At 39.4% G+C, this 21,959-nt stretch overlaps 3 protein-coding genes across 4 annotated transcripts in view; 1 reads left to right on the plus strand and 2 right to left on the minus strand.

Moving 5' to 3' along the window:
* LOC124183800 overlaps positions 1 to 12,911 on the minus strand; it is a 94,085-nt gene extending 81,174 nt beyond the window's left edge. The window contains exon 1 of the mRNA XM_046572809.1: positions 11,917 to 12,911. The gene's annotated coding sequence lies outside the window, so the exon portion shown is untranslated. The remainder of the gene's footprint in view (positions 1 to 11,916) is intronic.
* Positions 1 to 18,191, minus strand: part of LOC124183794 (NAD(+) hydrolase sarm1) — a 183,075-nt gene extending 164,884 nt beyond the window's left edge. Inside the window, exon 1 of one of the 2 annotated variants that reach the window (XR_006871049.1) lies at positions 17,850 to 18,191. Coding sequence is in view for 1 of the 2 variants with exons in the window: in XM_046572791.1 (XP_046428747.1) it covers positions 17,850 to 17,966 (117 nt within the window). In the remaining variant the exon portion in view is untranslated. The remainder of the gene's footprint in view (positions 1 to 17,849) is intronic. The other variant, XM_046572791.1, reaches the window with a different exon arrangement.
* Positions 2,793 to 8,905, plus strand: LOC124182472 (vascular endothelial growth factor receptor 1-like). The gene is made up of 10 exons (XM_046569797.1): positions 2,793 to 2,985; positions 3,052 to 3,351; positions 3,656 to 3,762; positions 3,849 to 3,999; positions 6,134 to 6,358; positions 6,452 to 6,608; positions 6,919 to 7,165; positions 7,320 to 7,651; positions 7,748 to 7,853; positions 8,615 to 8,905. Exons 1-10 carry the CDS (start codon positions 2,793 to 2,795, stop codon positions 8,723 to 8,725), a joined length of 1,929 nt encoding a protein of 642 aa, XP_046425753.1. The 3' UTR covers positions 8,726 to 8,905.
* Positions 18,192 to 21,959: the final 3,768 nt, after the last annotated feature.

Raw genomic sequence — 21,959 nt, forward strand, 5'->3', positions numbered from 1 at the left:
AGGAATTCTCGACCTCGTATATAATCTATAATGGAATCTTGGTGATCGGTCAATTAGGTAAACGTATTTTTAGTTAACGTTTCGACCCGGATATGAGCCCTCCTCAGAACAATTTATTTATTTAACTGTCAAGAACAACAAAAATTTTTTTTCAAAAACTAGAAGTACAATCAGACATTAAATATTGTAGATGTAATACTCTTAGGGCTATTATATATTATTGGTTAGTGAGAACAATTTGATTAATTGAAAAAAAGGTAGGCTTAGAGTGTTATTTACCTTTTTTTAAAAGTAAGCGGACTAAGATGCAGTCGAATTCAAAATTTACAATTTGTGGAGACAATGTTCTTTGAGTGACGGTAGGCATTGTCACTCTTCTAGTTATTTTACATGTCGGAGTTAAAAGTTGGAAGTCATTAATTAAAAAGATTAAAGAACTATATTTTTTCACAGTCTATATGTCATTGTATTAAAAGGTTTTAAAGAAGGTCTTTTTAGCAGTAAAATTAGATTGCAGAGTGTCCAAGCAGTGGAGCTAGGCTCTTTATGACTATGTTCCCCATGTCTAACAAATATTATTATTGGTTGAACCGATTGGGTCAACAGGTGAATAGCGACTGATGGGAGAAACAAATATGATCCAGAGTGAAGGTGAACCAAATATAAACAATTATACAGAATAACAGAAAAATATTTTCTGAAAAAAATATGTAGAAAAACTGTGCTATGGGGACAAAAATTTTATGTATCTAGTTAAGGTTGAACAATATTTGTTGTGTGGGCGGAGATTAGAGGTTTGTAAATATTACTTAAATGTTCAACATCTTGTCTAAGATTAACCGAATTGGTGTGTCCTACAATGTTGCACATTTCTAGTAATAGTCTTTTATAATACGTTTACTTAATTGATCGCTCACCAAGATTCCATAATAGATAGTTTACATTGCTTTACAGTAGTGATCGCTTTTGAGTATATCATAACATTTACTGATTCCCGATTATGAGTATACCGCTGTCAAAAACCAATGCATATACGAGTACACCGACTCGGTGACTTTTCACTGATTTTTTACTGATTTCCAGTCTATGTACACTGAATTCTTCAGTGGTGAATTTATAATTGAGAATCAGTGAAATATCATTGATTTAAATTCAGAGTGTAGAAAAATGATCAAGTTCTCATCCTATAGTTTTCTTTTTTCTTAGTGAAATACGGTTCATAACGCAAAGAAGGCGTGCTCGTTTGCGATGATGTCTTTTTCAATGCAGAGTCGTGACCAATTGAAAATGAACAAACGTGATATTTATTTTAATGTTTGGAAATTCATATCGCGAACATAATCACGTGAATGTAAGATGAACATCAAAAATTTGATAATTAGGTTTCACCAACTAAAAACAAAGGTTTAAAGAAAAATCCGAAAAGTAAGAATTTCCGAGGGTCAGCCGCCAAGACATCAGTGGGTATGCGTAACCTCACCAAATCATTGTAATTTTTCCATACTTTTCGGCCAGGTCAAATATTTAATAATATTTTATATATATATAAAATATATATGATAATATTATATGAAATATATAATATATAATATTTTTCACCTCGGAGAAGTTTGGGCGAGTCTAGGGGAGCCAGCAGCTCTAACATGCGACCTGCCGGGATCTTTCGCTAGCTTTGGGTGGCGAAAAACCGCCGGGCAGCGGACAAGCGAAGAGAACTTGAGGAAACTCACCAAAACTTGGCGCTTCAACGAGACGTATTCAAGAATAGGTCTATATTTTACAAACGTCGTGGAAGAAGACGAGGGAGTTTACAAATGCTGGGCAAAAGATTACAAAAACTTGATTAGACGCAGTGAGCGTGTACTTTTTATCCGTCCCATGGCATTAGTAATGTCGGTTTCTGTCGCTGCTTTGGATGCAAGTAGGATTTATGTCGGATGGAATATTGCGACCAACATCTTCGTTTGGCTTTCGAAGCTTCGCATAGAAATCCAGGAAGACGGTTCACTTGAATGGCATCAAAAGTATGAAACGTCAACTATGATCTACCGTGATATCTTTGTTGCAACAGCATGTAATCCAGACACAGCCTACTGGTTTAAATTTACTCTGATATCCAAAACAAGCGATGAGATACATTTTTTTTCGAGGTGGACAAAGACTTCTAAGAAAGGTATAAGTATAGCAGATTCTGTGTTATTGTAAGCCTATACTCTGGGGTGAACTGTTCTCAGAAACTGTGCTTACTTTTTGCATACGAAATCGTTTCAAAGATTTCCTATTGTTCCGTAAAAAAAAGGGCATCGACTACAGCGAGTAAAAGTAATCGTTAGGCATGGGAAAAGAATATAGTGAGACCAGTGATTTTTTTGAACGAAGAAGTAGCACTTGATTCGGAAAATAACAGTGATCAGTTGAAAAAATTGCATTGTTGTATGAAACGCCGCATATTTCAAACAGCTAAGAAATACGCACCTCGAGTAGTTGATTTCTCCGAAGAGATGAATTTAGCGAATCTGGCATATTCTTTCTACGGGAATAATATAGAAGACGTCCATTAAATATGTATACAAATGAATGAAATATTTATTTCTTGTCACCTTATTTGTTTAAATATGTGCAAAACCCATTTTGTATTTATTTGAGGTGATTCGCTTAAAATGAGTCTTTCTGCAGATCCTGTATACGTACCACTCGTTTGGGTTAAGGAAACGTCTGTCGATTCAATAACGATTGAATGGTCAAAGCCACCGAGGGAGATTGAAAGTATTTTTCACTATTATCGAGTGAAAATGTACAAGACAGGCATCAGTGGTGAAAAGGACTTCGAGAAGAGATTTCGGACTCAAAACAATTATTTGAAATTCGAGTATCTGACAACTTCGGTCTCTTACAAATTTAAGTTGGATCTGTGCTTCGATATTTACTGTAATCAACGTTTTTACCCCTCTTCCTGGTTGGACGACGTCGTGCCGAAAGACAGAGGTATTGATACTACATTAACAGATATGCATTTGTGCGGCAAGACATGATGAATCTTGAAATTTCCAGACCCGAAATTCATCCCGAATGTTTCGGTAATCGAAACGGGTGTCGCTTCAATAACGATTGCGTGGAATGCACCGCCGACGGACTTGCAGGACCGCGTTTATTACTATAAATTAGCGTTGAGCACTGACAACTTGCCCAACAAACCACTGTACGTGAACAAAACCGAGAATTCTCACACATTCGAAGATCTTCTGCTGAACAAAACTCATCGATTCAAAGTAGCAGCCTGCAGCGATTACAAAACGCAATGCGGTAATTGGAGCGAGGAAAAAGAAGCTTTTACGTACATCACAAGTATGGGTAATATGGAGAACTGATAGAATATATGTGGAAATATGAATAAAATTCGACCTCACTCGCTTCTTTTGATATTTGCCAATCATCGTGGTGTTTCTGTAACTGAATCTGCAAAATGAATAACATTTTTTCTATCTTTCGCTCATCCTTAGCTGCCAAGTTCTAATCGCTACTCGTTTACATCTGTGCGGAACGATAATTGCATTTTTCAGCGAATCCTATGCCCAAAAACCGGAGTGTATGAGAAAACGTATTCGTACGATGTGATACACGTATCATAGATTTAATAACGTTATCGCACTTCCAGATTCCAGAAGTGGGATACAAGATGAAACATGGCTGATTACGGGAACAATTGCTATTCTATTTGTCATCGTCGTTGTAACGATAGCGGCTTGGAACTTTCGCAGAAAGGTACTTATACCCTGATGAATTCAATCTTGGCCTTCGTGCCACGGTGAACGGACCGATTAATCGACATGATAAACGTTGTTGCACAGGCATTGAAACGAAAGTTGATCAAAGCAAGACTAGAGTACTTCAATTCCGGGGCCCCGATTCCTCTGGATCCAGAATTGGCTGTGAGCGATCAGGCCGAGTTACTGCCGTACAACAAGAAATGGGAATTCCCGCGGGATTTCTTGAAACTTGGTAACGCGCTACTTTATTTCTTCTCCGGTAGTGAATAGTGATCATCCGTTTCGACGAATCCTATCGAGATGGGCACCATTCAGCTTCCGATAATGAGATGAGCCGAATGAGTATGTCGAAAAGTATTTTTTGTATTCAATCCACATGACTAGGCCAATTATATTGTATCTGCCCGAAACCGTTTTATTCAGCGAATTACACTTTTTGTCAAAAAATTGGCGAACCGATTGCGGCCGCGAGTAAAATGTTTACTCTGCAAATTTCGCCCGGTCAAGGCGGTCGATGTTGCTAATCACATCATAAACAAATTAGCATCTTATCGTGAATATCTAGGACTTGATGAATTGAATGAGTCAAAGAATAAGTGTTGAGAATCAGTAATCGCACCTCGAACTTTCCGCCTGTTGGATCCTCTCACATCACGCGTTCAATCGGCATTCGGGCACCTGGATCATCTTCAGTCCTCTCTGTTAATTGACAGAGTTTGATTCACTCTTACGATTAGCGGATCTTAAGATTGAGATTTTTTTATTAACTTTTTGTATTTTGCCACCTCACCGGAACGTTTCTAAAGAACGGACCACCGTCGCAGGTTAATCTTGATTTCATTACGAGAATACTTGAAATTGGGCTCGATTCTCAACACCAAACACAATGAGTCCTGTGATCATGGGTGAGAATCGGTTCATAAGCTCGTGAAATTCCTGAGTGAATGAAGTAATATTTACCAATTATCGCACGTAATTGCTTGCGATATTTACAAAACCTGTAGATTACTTTTAGCGTCCTGGTAAGGAATTTTCATTGCTCTCCGCATTCCGTGTTACTATGAATCATTGATATTGCTCGAAGCAATTGGGGCCCAACATTTATTGATGAAACATACAAGTGCAAGATCCTTGCCATGTCAGAATATGGCGTGTAGCCGTCTGTATTTTCATCTTCGGATTCACTGCATCACTAATTGAGTTGGACACTTTAAAAAAAAATGGGGTTTGGACTTCCATAGAATGGTTTTGGCATCAACCTAACAATATCCGAGTTTCAAATTCGTAATCAATCACAAAATTTGCTCTGTAGTAGTCCACAGCGGACACTACTGGTCAACTTGAACACTGCTCATTTATTACAGTGAATAAAATGCGGGATTATTCTTTTGACTTACACAACAACGCGATTCATTTAAAAATCGAGGTCATATTACGTCCGGTTACGTCCTTTATCCATCTATTGCCTCACATTTCGTAGACGACTATATTCCAGAAGTCTTTAACTTTTATGACATTGTCAGTACGTTGATAGATTTATCGATCAGTTTGCCACCGAAATGGAATAAAACTAATGAAAATCCGACATTTGACTGACTTGAAGTGATAATCAAAATTTAGGTGGGGTGCCCCGAACCCAGGCGTGGGAAGTTTAATGTCTCGAAAAATCGAGTATGACCTCCGAGAATTAAGTAGGAATAGGCTCCACTGTTTTATTCAAAAGTTGGGAAAATTCTAGAAAAATACTGATTTGAGAACCTCTGGCAATGTTGTTTGCGCCAGCAATAGTGAACACAAACTTTCTGGTATATAATAGAAACAAATCTGAGCAAATTCGAACATCCGATACTGAAACACAGGAAATTTAAGGGGAGATTTTTTGATTACAGTGTTCAAAACTAATAAAGTCTGTCTTTGATCCGATTCACACGTTCATATGCTAATATTGCTACCTGACTAGATCCCCGGAAGTTTTTCAAACAAACAAAAAATGTTTGATATTATATCATAATTAAAACGTGTAAACGTAATTGTAGAGGAACATCAGCTGTTACATCGTACATAAAGAATTCTGTTTCCGTAAAATCTGGAAATGATTATAATTCAAATTCTATCCATGTGATCTCAGGAGATCTCCAAGCGATTTTTACGGCTAACACAATAGACAGAAAAATATCAGTATTAAGCCAGGGGACACTTTTTTTCCCGACATCATTTCATCGAGTTGATGTTTTTGCAAAAAAGTTTCAGGTAATTTCGCCATGCTTATGCGATTCAGACTCTTTTTGCAAAACGCAACATGCTCCGTTGAAGTTTTTCCAAGTATACCTAATCGGCGGTTCGCATGCATGTTATTTACCTTTCAGACGAAGTATTAGGAAGCGGTGCATTCGGCGTAGTGAGGAAGGCACAGGCAAAGACGATCTGCTCACGCGAAACAGTCACGACAGTTGCGGTCAAGACGGTCCGACCGACGGCCAACCTGAACTGCATGAAGGCCCTTCTTCGCGAACTCAGGATTCTCGTTTACTTGGGTCAACATCTGAACATTGTCAACCTTCTCGGCGCGTGCACCAAAAATATTGATTTTGGTGAGTCGATTCGCGTAATTTAAATTAAGTTCGTTCTCACACCATTCGGCGTCATGGATACTGACACTCACGTATTCCGTTGGATGTCGATAGGCGAACTCTTGGTCATCGTCGAATACTGCCGGTACGGGAACTTACACGACTACTTGGTGCGACGCAGAGTCAACTTCATCGATCAATTGAACGAATTCGGAGAAAAACTATGCGATTCGGCTGCCCGTGAAGACGCGATCAAGGTCGATGACGTTGGGTAAGTCGCCCTGGGCTCCAATACTGACATGAATGTTGGTTACCTTCGGCCCATTTTTGTCACATCTCTGTGTACTTTCTTATCCCATGTGATTATGGTGGTATTGGAATGAATCGTCGGATGATAGTCAAAACTAGAGTTTCAATGACTTGTGATCGATTGATGTCACGAAAAATATCGTAACTTGTCATAAGCTTATCAAGTTAGCACGCTGCAACCAATTCGCCGTTGATCTCCGAGAATTTGCGAGAACAAGTGTATTAATTCTCGATCTCAGCTGTCCATTATTTTTATTGTGTTATGCTTGCAGTACAAACACGGACAGCCGTTCCGATGGCAATTCGACAATAGTTAACTGCTCGAATAACGTTACTTCCAAGACTACGGATGCAAGAGTGGACGACTGTTCCCCGAATGTCAGTTTAACGGAACTCAACGCGCCGTTGAAGTATCCAGGTGATCGGACGGATTTCAACTCAAGGCCGACGTGCACGCACGACTTGGTGTGTTGGGCTTGGCAGGTTTCTTGTGGCATGCAGTATCTCGGTGCGAAAAAGGTAGGACGATACTCACAAGATCAATCTTCTTGCGTCAGTAATTCCCAATACTGACACAGCTTACTCGTGGTCTTATTCGCTAGTCTTCTTCGGACACAAAATCAGTGATGTTAGTCGGCGTGTAGAATGGAGTTAAGACTGAATCGCGTTTCAGATCATACACGGTGACTTGGCAACCAGAAATATACTTCTCGCCGATGACAACGTGGTAAAGATCTGTGACTTTGGTTTGTCAAAGTCTCTTCGGGAAGAAGAGAATCAGAAGAGCATGGAGAATGGTCCTCTCCCCGTAAAGTGGATGGCCATCGAGTCGCTCAGGGATCGAGTGTTTTCTACCAAATCGGACGTCTGGTCTTTCGGCGTCGTTTTGTGGGAACTGTTTTCTTTGGCGAGAACTCCTTATCCCCTGATAAGACCTGAGGATATGTGCCGAAAACTAGCCGAAGGTTATCGTATGGAGAAACCGCCGTACGCGCCGAGAAGCATGTGAGTGGCGAGCGTCGATTTCACCCGAATCATCAACGAATGAAGTCTTCAACACGTAGAGATGTTTTGAACCACCTTTTCTTACCTCCATTCTAGTTACCAAATGATGCTTCGTTGCTGGAATGCGGAGCCGTCGGAACGACCGTCGTTCGAAAAGCTGACGATGAACATAGCCGACCTGATTGAGGAGCACGTGAAAACGGTATGCTCGATATTTTGCAAAAGATTCATCATTCTTAGGTATTCAAACGTGACTTAGACACGGTCCATGAAATCACTGATTCAACTTCAGTCGCTCGTGAAATTTGCAAGTATATCATCCATCACCCGCATACATTGTAGAGATCAATATACATATATATGTATATATTAGGATGTTTCGCGTTCAAATAATATTTGATTCACCTATGGACGTATGCAAAAAATGCTTGCTGCCGGTCTGAAGAGAAGCCGCAAAGAGGCTGAGTACTATGGTTCCCATTTCAGGGTGCGCAAATACAATTATTTTCAAAAAACGAAGAATATATATTAGCAAATCCTTGACACGTATTATCTGTTTCGAATTTTAGGAAGAAATGTCTTACCGCATTTTTTGCGACCCTTGTATATCACCATTTCTCAGTTATGCGCTTCAGATAATATTTTCGGGCTGTAATATACTTTTTTTGTGCAATAGAAAAAGTTAATACGTGTTAAAGGTTTGCTAATATCTGCTTTTCACTTACTCTGAAAAATCATTTTCACACACCTTAATGAAAACTTGTGCTACTGTACTCATTTAAAGCTTCTTTTCTGATCAAAAGCAAGCATCGTTTCTATGCGGCTGTAGTAAAATTGGAAATTTCTGAAATGTGAAACATCCCAACATGTGCATATAAAACAGTAATATGAGCATTACAGAATGATTTTGTTTTTACGTTGCATGATATTTCGCCGCGACGTTGACATGAAAACACGTTTCAGTTTTATCTGGACCTGGGCAATCCGTACACCAAGATTTACGCTGATATCTGGAAACACGAGAGAGAGACTGCGATAAGCGCGGAAGAATCTGACGCCCTCGAAGTAGAATAATGAGAAAATAATTCTGCAATGAACCCGAGACGCGGAATTTCCCGTCAATATCTGCAGTCCGTTTTAACTTCTATAACTCGTTACATTTTTAGCCACAAGTTCGCTTCTCGTATATTAATTACATAATTACCGAATGTAAATTTAATCATTAAAAATCCACTGTGAAGAAATACATTGGATACATTATTTGAAAAGGCCGGAGTGAGCGACGAATTGGTGTTACTTGCAATGAAAAACAATGAAACAGCCCCGATGATAACTCGATGGAACGTAAAAATTTCCGATGGGATATCATTCAAATAACCAGACATGGTCTGACAAATCCCATTGAAATTTTTGAACAGTGAAATTCAACTTCTGAAAAGGAAAAACCTCTGAATTGTCATTTCTAATGAAGGATATTGCAATGAAAGTCACGTGTCTCATGCCTTGTATCAGCTGTTTTCAGTACGCATATTATGTAGTATTCATGGAAATTGAGAATTGAAAAATTTCTGAAAACTCAATTCTTCTCACGCTGACAATTTATGATATCAACAAAAATATATACCTCAGGCAAATCCCGGTTGAATTTCACTGGAAAGAATTTTCTTACTGCATGAAATATTGTAGATGAAAAAGTTTTGGAAATATTTTACAGAGAATCCACCGTACCTAAAAATAATTTGATGGTTCCAAAATAAGCTGTCAGCTTCACACAGTCTGTCAACCTAAATATACAGAGGAGTCACATTGAGGAATGAAATCCTTGATGATTACAATCAAATATAGATCGAACGGTACAAATTTTGGACACGTAACCAATCTTCTCAAATCCATTCTTGATACAGAATTCAAAACACCGGACGCACATTTTCCAGCCTTAGAAACATTTTATTGCACCACAGAATGACGGATAGAAATAAAAACAAGAACTAAAAATACGGCTCCCTCTCAATAAAGTTTATTCAATCCGGGTGAATTTTGCCGCTGCGATGTAGATCGCAAATTTTTCGGTCGGTAAAACAGTCTAAAAAGAAGATGGAGCGGCTAGACACAGTGCTGCCATCTTATAAATGCCGACTAGATCAGCGGGCTCGCTTTCTTGACTGAAAGCCAATCGATCTTATCGAGTACTTTCAAACTTCTGCCGCGAGTACGAAACATTTATGCATCTATTAAATATTCATTTGTTAATATCCGCGCAGCTGCCAGGCGCTGATTACAAAACAAGTTTTTGTATTATAATATGTTTGTACTACTAGTCTCGCATTTGCGATTTACGAGTAACGTATCAACACGGTTTGTTTTTTTTTTTTGCGAAATCTTTTGCTTATATATCACGTCTGTTTCATAAAATACTGCGGGATTTCATGCCGGACAAGGTTCGACATGAAAATGAATACGATATTGGATTCAGATTGCATGCCACACTTCATCCTTAATCATAAATTTTCCAATCGAAGATAGTTGCTACAACGATTTGTTTTTATTTTTGGCTTTTTCATTCAGGCGAAGACTTTTTCAAAATATTAACAATCGTTACCGTTTTCACGATATTTTCAAGAACCAACAGATTATTCCGCCACACGTTTCTGCAAACGATGAATTCTGTGAGGAAAAAACCACGCACAGCAATTGTATTTCATTTTTTCTTCAGCAGACTTCGACCGATTTGAGATAAACGAAAGATCCCGATTGTCGTTCAAAATATTCCAATCGTTTACAGTTACGACTTCACACTTCTAGGTAATCTATTTTCATCAGTTTTCTTCTAGTTTTTCTTCACGACGATTCAATTCTCTCGAAGTCTGAATTTTTTTCTATCTTACAATTAGAAATCCCTCAAGTCCCCAGATGTCTTCTTTGTTCCGGGGTTCGAGACCTGTCGTCGCAATTCCACAAAGATCTAAGAAACAAAGAAGATTCCTGTCTCGGCCTCGATTTTAGGCCTTCGAATTCGTATGTATGCATGGGTATGTCGTACACGTATACAAGCCTGTGAATACAGATTTCAGGAGCCTTCGAACCTCCGGACCAAATCTTTGAACGTCCCTGGGACAAGGAGAAGAGTCCCTCGGAATTTCTCGTTTACGACTAATTGACCGTACAAATATTTTAACGACGATTATGTGCCACGTGCTGGTTCGCATCACTACGTCGAATTTCGTCACGGCAGATTTCGTGACAATAAGCGAACAGACGAAATAGGAAGTCCGTCGAGAATTGACGATTTGGTAAAAAGAATGGAACAGTATTTGCAAGTCAAACCCGAGAGATCTTGTTGGTTATAAATTTGACGGTATAATCGATAATTCGGTGAAGATTGAGACGGGGTAAAGTCGACACAAAATCATTACAAAAGCTTCGCGAATTTTAATTTTCTAACACGCGAAAATCTAATTTTTTCTGAAACCAAAAAGGTGAAAATTCCAGAACTTCTATAACTATGATACATTTTGAATTCCTATATTTCTGTCCATTCTGACGATTGTATACTTTGGTTATCTGCATTGTAAATTTCTGTGAGAAATGACGCTTGTGCAATGCGTCGCCGTTTCTATTTTTTTACCCCCACCCGATATTACGCAGCACTGAACGAGGCAGAGGTGTGATAACGTGTTGGCAGACACTCACTTTCGTGTGAAGCATCGAGAGAACTCTTGTGATTAGTGCCAATGACCGATGCGACGCGTACGCTTTGCCAACACTTTTAATATATTAGTGAAAAGTGATTTACAATCATCTTGGGTAATACAGCAAAACATTCAACTTTACCGTGTAAAATTCTGTGAAAACGTTTGATGAAATAATGTTTTTCATAGCAAGTCTTTCGCATGTTGTATTTGTAATAACGAATAAAATAAAAAAAAAAAAAAAGGAAAACGATACAAAATTTAAAAAATTGAGGTATTATACGTTATTGACATAGTCGAGTGCGTTACAGGAAAGAGAAATATAATCAATTAGATTCCGTAATTTTGATCTGGATTCAATTGAATTTAATTAAATTACAGCCGATTACGGATATGATGATGACGGATGGCAACTGTAATTGATTACACATCAATCGATCGTATCGTTATTCAATTCCAGATTCTAAACTTGAACAATATTTACGGCAGAGCGCGTGAAATATGTCTGTAGGAAATATAGAGAAATTCTAACTTGATCTAACTCTTTGTGTACAACAGCGATTGAAGAATACTCACCTTTTTCTGATTCACACAGCAATGCGCGTTACCCATAATTTCTTGCTCCTCTCAGGCCATCCAGTGCAATTTCATATCGACGAAGAGTGAACAAAGAGTTTCACGTTAATGGATCAAGGAACCGTTATATTTTTCTACATTTTTTTTCTATTCAAATAATTTCCTTTGATCATGCACAACTCTGACCGATTTTAAAACCACTTTTATCAATTCTCATATGCACACTCACTTGTATTCAATGATTTAAAATATCGAGTTTAGCTTCCGTTGGTTTTTAATTTTCTTTTTCATTCCTACAATTCCTACAATTCACGGTCAGATATTCAATATTCAAGCATATTATACACGGACGTGATACGTTGGTATAAAATATTACGGCGTAAGCTTTCACGGACGCGATGGTCATGATGAAAATTCCTCGTGTAAAAGATTTCGCGGGTCCGGACAGCGAGTAGCTTACTTGTTGACCGAATTCCAGAATAATCGTCGCGGCTTCGATATTCTCCCGGTCTTCGTTACTTCTCTTCTTCGTTCACCTCCACTCACCGCACAATCATACGATCTTGTCGTGAAATTCTCTTTTTTCATCTCCCGGCACTTTTTTCGCGCGAATAATCGTCTCGCGCCAAAAACAAGGGAACCTCATTCGAACCTTGGTCTTTCAACCGCGGGATGTAAAAACGCAGACGAAAATCGCAACGGTTCGCAGTCACCTAAGCCGTTGTCGTGTGCGCGACGCATACACGTCCAGACATTTCTTACGGCGTTCGAGAATAACGCTATGAATAGCAAAAATTGGATAAAGTGGTCATCGTCGAGGATAGTCGGCGGTCAGGGCGAGGCGGCAACGGCCGAATATTTTCGCTCGTGTCGGTGATATCATTACGCGGGATTCTCAAACGAACTTGACCGCCGGCCGAATACGACACAAGACGCACGAAGGGGAAACGAGCGAACGCAACGTGCGAGGAGGGGGGGAAATATATCGCCAAACTTCAACAATCAACGACACGACGAAACGAATCTCGGCAGCTTCTTTTTTTTACTATTTTTCATTTTTATTTCCACCTCAATTATGAAAAATTATAATTCTCCAACGAAGTTTTCGGTCTCCTTTTCATTCGGCAACCTTTAACCTGAGACTTGCGAATATTATGTATACAGTCACTAACGACGATCACTTATGATTGATAACGTCAGCGATAATTTGACTGGAATCTTGTAAGACCGTGGTGAAGATCACGACGAATACTAATTTGGATATTTTCATTCCTTTTTTTGTTATTACTTTATCGCAGGAGGTTCGTAAAATGAAAATTACTATTTTCTTTCGCAATTGAGTTACGATATTAGAGTCTTGTATCGAACGTGGATCAAATTATTGGTATCGCAGCTACGACGACGATTCCTTTAAAAATGCAAAAATTGAAAATACTGGAATTTGTTTCACGACGCCGGCATGGTGATATATTAAAATTCACAACGTTGCATCGATATTCGATTATAATCAAAACATTGAAATATTGGTGAAAATTTGTAACTGCTTTGAAACCAAGCATCGATGTAGCGGAAATTTTGATTGTAAATTCAGTATTTTCTGTTTTGGTGTCGAGAAAAAAAATCTATGCAGCTCAGGGACACAAAAATCTAACACATAGTCGACGTACGTGTATCTCGTAATAAAATTTATTGTAAAGTTACCGATTTTTTGGTTCACCAACCTCTCGAAGGGGGAGACGTCGACGAGGCGCGAAAAGCGAACGGCGAGTGCGAATTTGCGAAGAGTGAATGTTAGAGAGCGAGAGTCGCCGGTTCTCCCCGGTAAGAAACGCGGACGCGAAATGAAGCCAGAAGAGTCGAGGCGTTAGGATGTCGAAGAGACGCGACCGACAGTAATGCGAAAGCTCGACGAGATTAGCGTCGTGAGAGAGGCTAGCCTAGCTTCTAAGCCACAGCCGTTTAAGCTTTCAGCAAATTGCGCCCCGTGAATAACGATTTTCGACTCTACGGTTTCAACACTTTTACAAGTTCTTCGCGAACAACGGTGCTGCGATATTTTAGCAAGTTTGTGAAAGGTTAATTTCATTTTCCCTCATCGTGATGAATAGTAGTGCGTGAAAGAACGGGGAAAAAAATTGAGACCGGAACTTGTACGAAGAAACCTAAAAATCGATTAAAAAATAAGATTGTGAATTTCATGTTTTACGGTTACGTTGAGGACTGCGGATTTCATCGTAAGAGTGTCAATTTCTGCACGCGATTATTTGAAATGTGAGTGAATGATTGCTGGTTAAATTCTGCCGAGACTCGGGAAAAAATTTAATTACGTTTCTTTTTCGATTTTTTTTCAGATCTACGATGAAAAATTGAAAAGGTTTTCGTTGATATAGTCGCACGGTTCGGAAATTTTTCATTTTTCACTATTCATTCTTGTTCCAACTTTTACAATAACTGTAACAACACGACCTTGCAGGAAACTGTTGCATAAATTACGGTGAACTCACTGTTTAGTTTATTCGTGATTCGTATTTCGTATAGCTGATGTTATATCGTCGACATTTAGTAGAAAACGTAGTACGTGAAACTCACTGTCGACAAAGTTTTCTGCGTACAAAAATGCGAAAATCTCGCCGAGCGTTTAATTCAATAAATCATTCAACAGTATGTTCGGCGCACAGTTTGATGCAAAAATAAGCAGATTGACGAATATGTTTCGACCATCACGATATTGTAAACTTCCACCATAACAGTCAAACAAATCGATCAGGCATTTGAACGAAGTAAAATATCAAAACAAATTTACAGATTCGAGTTGGATGAAATAGCAATACGAATATCCGACAAACCACTCCGCTGCAAAAATACCGAACTCATGCATCTTACGTACTAAACATAGCTCATCGTCTGTACAATCAACTGTAGCCGGATGTAATGTGAATTAAAAAGCGATTCTAACAGCCGATCTAAAATTCGAACTGTAGCGAGCAATTGAAAAAAGTAAATCGCCGATTTCGACAATCCTCGATCACTTTTCGACGATTTGCGGACAGCGGGACTCGCCGGAATTATTGCGACTCGGTAATAAAACTTATTCCTTGCCATTGCGTCACTTTCGACAGTTATTATAGCTCAGCCATCGACCGAGCAACGTCAACGATTATCGCATCACGTGCGTGCGGAGGAATCGAAAGATGGTTACATCCACATTCACACGCAACGAGTTCCGCAATCGCTTCACGTTTTTCCCGCAATAATGTGGCGCGCGCATCTTTGCGGGCCTCACGTTGGGCCCAAAGAGGAGGGGGGACTTGTCACGTGGCCCTGGGGCCATTCGATTGGAAATTGAATCCACGATTCCGATTCGTTGTTATTGATTTCGAGTGGCTTGCCGAGATTTTTACCGCATCGCGATGTCCTTCCTGATTCATGGTGATTTCCGGCGATTTGAAGAGATTTTCATTGGCATCGGTGTTCAATGAAATCAGGACAAATAACTAGATATCACTTCGAATGCTTGGAATCCACTTCTTGAACTAGATTTCGACGGACACGTACGAACGCTGACGCGTCCATGAAATGTTGATGAATTTGAAAAATTCGTACGTTTGCTGAAAGACTTGAAATTGCAACGATATCCATGATATCACGCGATTTCAAATAATTCTCGGTGATTTATACCTGAACATTTCATATGCCTCGATTGCTACCTCGTTATTTCGAAGAAAACGCTACCGTTACCTATCATTGATAATTTCCATTTATGCTTCCCAAATTTATGTCTGCCACGAATGAATGGGATCTTGAAATTCACGCAAATGCTGCCTACTGTTCGTAAACATTCCGTGATTATGACAATTAGCGATCCGGTATTTAGAAGTGTAGGTACGTTGAGACGCGTTTCGTTTGGAAACCACGTTTCGTTTCTACTTTCACTTACGCACGGAAGACGTGTTGTAAACATCAAAATACTGCTCGAGGTAGGAAGTTTATTGAATCGACTTTTGAAAAATTACAGACTCGCACTTTTTTCATTCGACGAATGGGGTAAGACGAAATTTCTGTTTCAGTTATCATCACTCAGCAGCATTTCGCATAGCAGCAAATTTTTGAAGAAAAATAATCACGGAAAATTAACTTCTGACAATGAATCGAGGCTCTAAACGCGATTTACTCATGACTCTGTGCAAATTTAACAACACGTGATATATGCCTGTATGACCACGTGACGGTATTCGGTTCAGGGATCGAAGTCACGGGTTATATACAGAAATTTTTTCATCCTGACGAAAATCACACAAAGATCTCATTATGCGTCGAAACGGTTTTTCCTGTTTTTCCCCCAAATCGAGGTGATTGTTCAAAATAACTTACATCATCCTGCGTATCGTGTCTTTGAATTTCATGCACATCGAAATCATGTCCCAACAAATCGTCTAACCTAAAACAACGGTGCTAAAATTGTTCAAGTGCTTTATAACGCATGGCAAGTGTACGAAACCTATCAGAAAGTTCAAGTGCCCGTAAAAAAAAAAAAAAAAAAATTAGTACCCATAAAAATTGGCAGTGATTGATGACAAATGATTATCTACACGCTCGTGGCTGTCTATCGTTGTCGAGGGTGTGTACAAAAAGCTTCGGCGGGTTGCGTTCGCTTGATCGTGAGATCAGCGAATCTGGCCGTAGTTCAAAAGTGAGTCTATCACGAATAGCTGGTATGTGACTCACCTGAAGTAGGAAACGATGGCCACAGATAAAATACACGGTTGAAGATCACGGTTGGTAAGTATAGACACGAATGAATCATTACGATAATATGCGCGTTACAAAAAAATTGACTGGTAGAAACAAATTTACCGTACCAATTCATTCAGACGTTTCTGTACGAGTTACATCATCATTCCCGACCGAAATTTCTTAGGACAAAATGAACTCATCGGTTGACTTTCATTATGCGCTTTACGATTTGCCAAAAATTCTTACGCAGAATTGAAGAGTATGATTATTAAGTAAATTTTACGTAGGTTTTTGATGCATAATCATTGGGTGGTTCATGATTGACAATAGTTTGACTGTTTTTTGAGAATATTTCGTTTCTCTTAGTGTAAATACGATGAGCGATTACGATTTCACTGATTCCAAAAATTCAAGAAATTTGATTAAACAGAGTTCGTATTCAAGTGCTTGAATAGATGATTCAGCGGTCTTTGAAGTTCTTTCTGCGACTCACTGCCAGTCGAAATATTCGAATAAAAACCAATGAATCAGTTCAGTTGACAGTAAAATTATTCGGTGACGAAATTCGGTTGAAGGAATTGCAATTGAACTGGAATCATCAGAGGTCAAGATAGTAACGCTGCTGTAAGCTTTGTGAAAAAAACGTCGATAACGTTTATCACGTAATTCCACTTTAACATAAATTGTAGCGCGTAATAAATATTCAAGTCATTCGAAAGACGCAACCTTTCATACCTTACTGATATTACTTGAATTGAGAATCAAATTCCCAATTACTCATGTCGTCTGGTTACAGATAACTGTCCAACTAAGTATTTCACATTTTTAATCAATCTTACAGAATGTTTTTGGCTGGTCGTTGAAATTGTTTCCATGAAATTGAATATGATCGACTTTGACGGTAGGTCGATAAAAACATGTATGATAGTTGATTAAGAAATTGAAAGTTATTTGGAAACAAACTCTTTCTGACTATTTGATTGGTTCCATCAAACATTGCGTCAAATCAGTTGATGATTCAATGATTCAAATGAATCAGTTTTATACGCATACGTAACGAATTCATGGCTGATCTGACTTTAAATAAACTGGCACCGAATACCTTGATTCCGTCGTTAATTTTCCTCTCCTCGACGATTATCAGAATGATTTATAAATCATATAACAACCATTATGGGTACCAATTATTAACCACTTACCTTTCTCGCAACTGGTGTTGACCCTCTTCTGGAACACCTGCCGTTTCGACCACGCGAAGGATGAGCTCTTTTCGAGTTCACCGCATCTCGCAAAATTTTTCTCGTTCCATCTGCCATTGTTCTCAAGGTAAGAACAAATTGAAATCAGAAATGGATCGCCGCGCAATTAACGTAATCCTCGCTTCGTGTCACACCGTGGATTGAACTTCGACGCCGAATTGCTTTCCCAACCTAATTTCATTAACAGCGATCACTAAACTGGCAACACTGAATTCTGATCATTTCCGCACTGATCGATTGTTTTATTTCCAGATGTAGCAACGCCAAAAATCAGTCTGGTCTCTTGATCAGCACAACGAAGTGCTCCAGAGTTCTTTGGAAAAGTGCAACACGGTGTCTCTTGCTGCAGACTCGATCAGAGATGCAACCCACGCAAAAGAGATAATTCTGTAAATTTTGCAGCCTCGTTTCGTAGCTCAAATCAGCGAAACGCATCTTCTCATTCCATTTTTCCACCCACCTTCAAACCGGCGCACTGCACCTGCTGCGTCACTGCAGAATTCCTCCGAACTCCAGACGAAACATTCCGGTTTTGGTGAACTCTCTTTCGGATGAAAGATAGTGGTGATTATATTTCGTAAAATTATTCTCTAGCGTGTTATTCTTGATTTACGAAGGTTGGTACTAACTTCACAGACGTACAAGTTGTCCCGTCGTATAAACTGCGCGAGAGATATGATTTGTTGGAAACAATTCACTCCAAGAAGAAATCACTTCGTACTGACCAAGCTGACACGGTTTAGAGTTCACGCGAGTTGTGCGGCTTTATAATTGATTAAACAGACTGGTGTGTACAGTGCGGTGCTTGATAACGAGTAAAGTAAGAATTCGAACTAGATACTCCCGGTATCGACGACGCGATACATTCACATGATCAACGTTTTGTTGCTGATCGAGTAGACTAAGACGACAAGAAGTACAAATATGTAGGATTTCAATTTATCAACATGTCTCGATAAGTGACTGAGGAATAAGCCACCATAAGGCAAGAATGTTTTTCAGGTTTTCAAACGACCGAATAGTTGGACAGTAATTGATGAGAATAAACTAGTGATAAGTTTACTCAGGCACGACCTTGCGCAACTCGATCGTTGTACAAATTTGCAAACGCGTTTCGTCTACCCACGTGCAATTTGAGCGTATGATCCGGTCCTAATTACACTTCCCTCTCTCATTAATCAGAATTTCACACAGTTCAATTACGTCTTATTATTTGGTTATTTCCTCGTCACTCACGCTCGCGGGTCTTCAGGCACCGATATGCTGCAAAGGGGTTCTTAACTTTGTAACTTATAGCGTCCGGCAAGTGTAGATTGTACGAAATAGGTGCGTGCAAGTATTACAACGCCGACTCACGATCAGCCGTGATTTCCGTGTGGTATTATACAATCGCGATTCGGTACTAGTCACTTTATTGATCAACGCTGCGAAGGCGTGTAGAATAAGGAGTTCCTAAATCAACTCCAGTGACATTTACAACCTTGTAGTACACTGTGAATATATAAAGTGTTCTTCCTCTTCGAGCACAACTGTAAGAATGTCTGTAAGTGTGTTTACATTTTGGAATCTTACGCTTCTGATGCGAAGCCCGTAAGACAGTCAATGACCGTCTAATATTGAAATGCGGATATGCATTATCAATATTAATATTAATCACGAGGCATTTTTCATTGTGGAACATATAATTTTGAAAAATGCTTCGTGATTATTATTATTATTGATAATGCATATCCGCATTTCAATATTAGACGGTCATTGACTGTCTTACGGGCTTCGCATCAGGAGCGTAAGATTCCAAAATGTAAACACACCTACAGACATTCTTACAGTTGTGCTCGGAGAGGAAGAACACTTCACATATTCACACATACTATCACAGCACAAGAAAACAAATTTGAACTCCCTGGTGATGAGAGGAATTAACGACAATAGAGTCAGGGCGGCTAGGTGGACCAGTGGAGTGAGGCTCCGGTAAAGCTTCGCTAGATACCAGGTTCGATTCCTGGCTACGTCGTTAATTTTTCAAATTCACCAGTTGTTCAAAATTATATGTTCAACTTGTAGTACACTGTCTAAGGGTATGCATAAGGTTGCCTTCTGCGTATGTAGTAGTCGATGTCACAACATGGTCAAGATCTCAGAAACCGTCGCTGTACACTACAATCGAAGTAGGTCAGTGTTGCTGATAACAGATATAAGATTCCTGACGGGCTGAACCGAATTCTCGGCCTTAATGATTTTCGATGTTTTGTCTAATGGAAAAATCTACAAAAATCTAGTTTGTTCTAAGAAGTGAAAGTGAAATGTACGATCTGAAAAAATACTTTCTTGTTCAAAAAACATGCAGGCTTATGACGATTAAATAAGCAACAAATGAATGTTCGGTAGATCCCAAAAATCGTCTGTCGGACGGGTGTCGGGCGCAAGTTGAAAGGAGTTGTGGAATTGTGATAGTGATTAATTCTCGACTTCTATAGGCTAGAAGTAGCTGATCATTTCTATCATTCGCACCAACTAATGGTACTTCAAGGTATCCTAAACGAGATCGTTGACGATCGATAGGACAGATGCCGACATACCGTTAGCCGGTAACCTCAAATGACTTCAGCAGGTGAATTGTGGGTCAGTAACTAATTAGAATGCTTCTTGTTCGAAGTGTTTCTAAACGTTGTAATAAAATCCCCTATCATAATGAAACATTTCAGCGTTGGTTTTATTCAAACCCATCAAACGCATCAAGAAATCACCTCGTTGGGTGCCCATTTTTGACGGCAGTTTTCTCCCGTCTGAACCGTTTATTAGCAGAAAGGATTAAAAATCGGAGGGGTCCTTCTACCTAGGGTATCATCGTCAGTGAAGAAGAATAAATCTCTACTACTTTGCATTCTTGTTTTTTATGTATACTATATACTTACAACAAAACAAGGAGAGTACGTTATTCAGATCGCTCATCGTGTGATCGAAGAATACGAAGACGATGGGCAACTTTTAAGAATGCACGCAGTTTCAAATTGTGAAACGATGATTGCGAGATGGTTCCGATTTACTGTGACGTGATTCAGTTATACACTTGACTCACGTATTTCGAGGTATTTTTATCTCGGAAATCTGCTGATCAGCTCTTCAGATTTTCTCCTAGAACGTAGAAATCTCCGAGAGTTAATTTTAGGTAATTGAAGTATTCATTGCTATCAACCCTTGGTTCAAAATATACACTTACTTGCACAATCTTATACGCTGTGGAATGACCACAGGTGTCGATAATTATCGAGATTGGGTATAAAAGAAATGACTGTGATAGAAGGAGTTATATTTTTGATATTGGACGTTTTAAGATCATCAACTTACTGCGATAGAAAGTAATTGAAGCGTAGATATCCATTGACGATAGCATGCCACACGACCCCTCTAGGACGACCGCATCTGACACGAACCCATTGTTCGTCGAAATGAGTCGTTAGGGTGGCAGGAGAAGGATGCTGGACGCCATTCCAAATCATTTTGGTGGCTAGGACGCTGGCGTTGAATTCAATACTATCCAGATTGTTCATGACGATAACTGATTTTGGAGTGAATTTGTGCTTGGCGGGGCTACTTTCATATAACAACGGGCTGGGTATCGACGGGATCGTGGATTGCGCAAGTTTGTCAGAAGGGGGCGGATAAGAGTGCGACGTTCGTGGAGAAAAAATTATCATACGCTTGGCGCGAGGAGTCGCGAGGAGTTGAGACCATAGGTTACGACAAGCGCGACGTTGGGGAAAACTGGGGACTGGAGGCACGGAGGATCTACTTGAACAAAATCGATACCACGATTACTCTACTTACCATCGTGCACCGACTTACCGAAGTGGGCAGTCTTCATACCGACCGCTCGGCTCACGCGTGCGCACAAACGCAGAGTGATGATCTACAAACGTCATCGCATGGCTACTAGTGGAATATTCCAGAATTTTCGCCCAATCTCTTCGCATGCAACATTATTGTTTTTAGATTTTTATCTGCCAACTCAATACGTCAAGTCCTGCGGAGATGTCGGCTTCAAATTGA

Source organism: Neodiprion fabricii, chromosome 5 (genome assembly GCF_021155785.1).
Source record: "Neodiprion fabricii isolate iyNeoFabr1 chromosome 5, iyNeoFabr1.1, whole genome shotgun sequence".
NCBI lineage: Eukaryota > Metazoa > Arthropoda > Insecta > Hymenoptera > Diprionidae > Neodiprion > Neodiprion fabricii.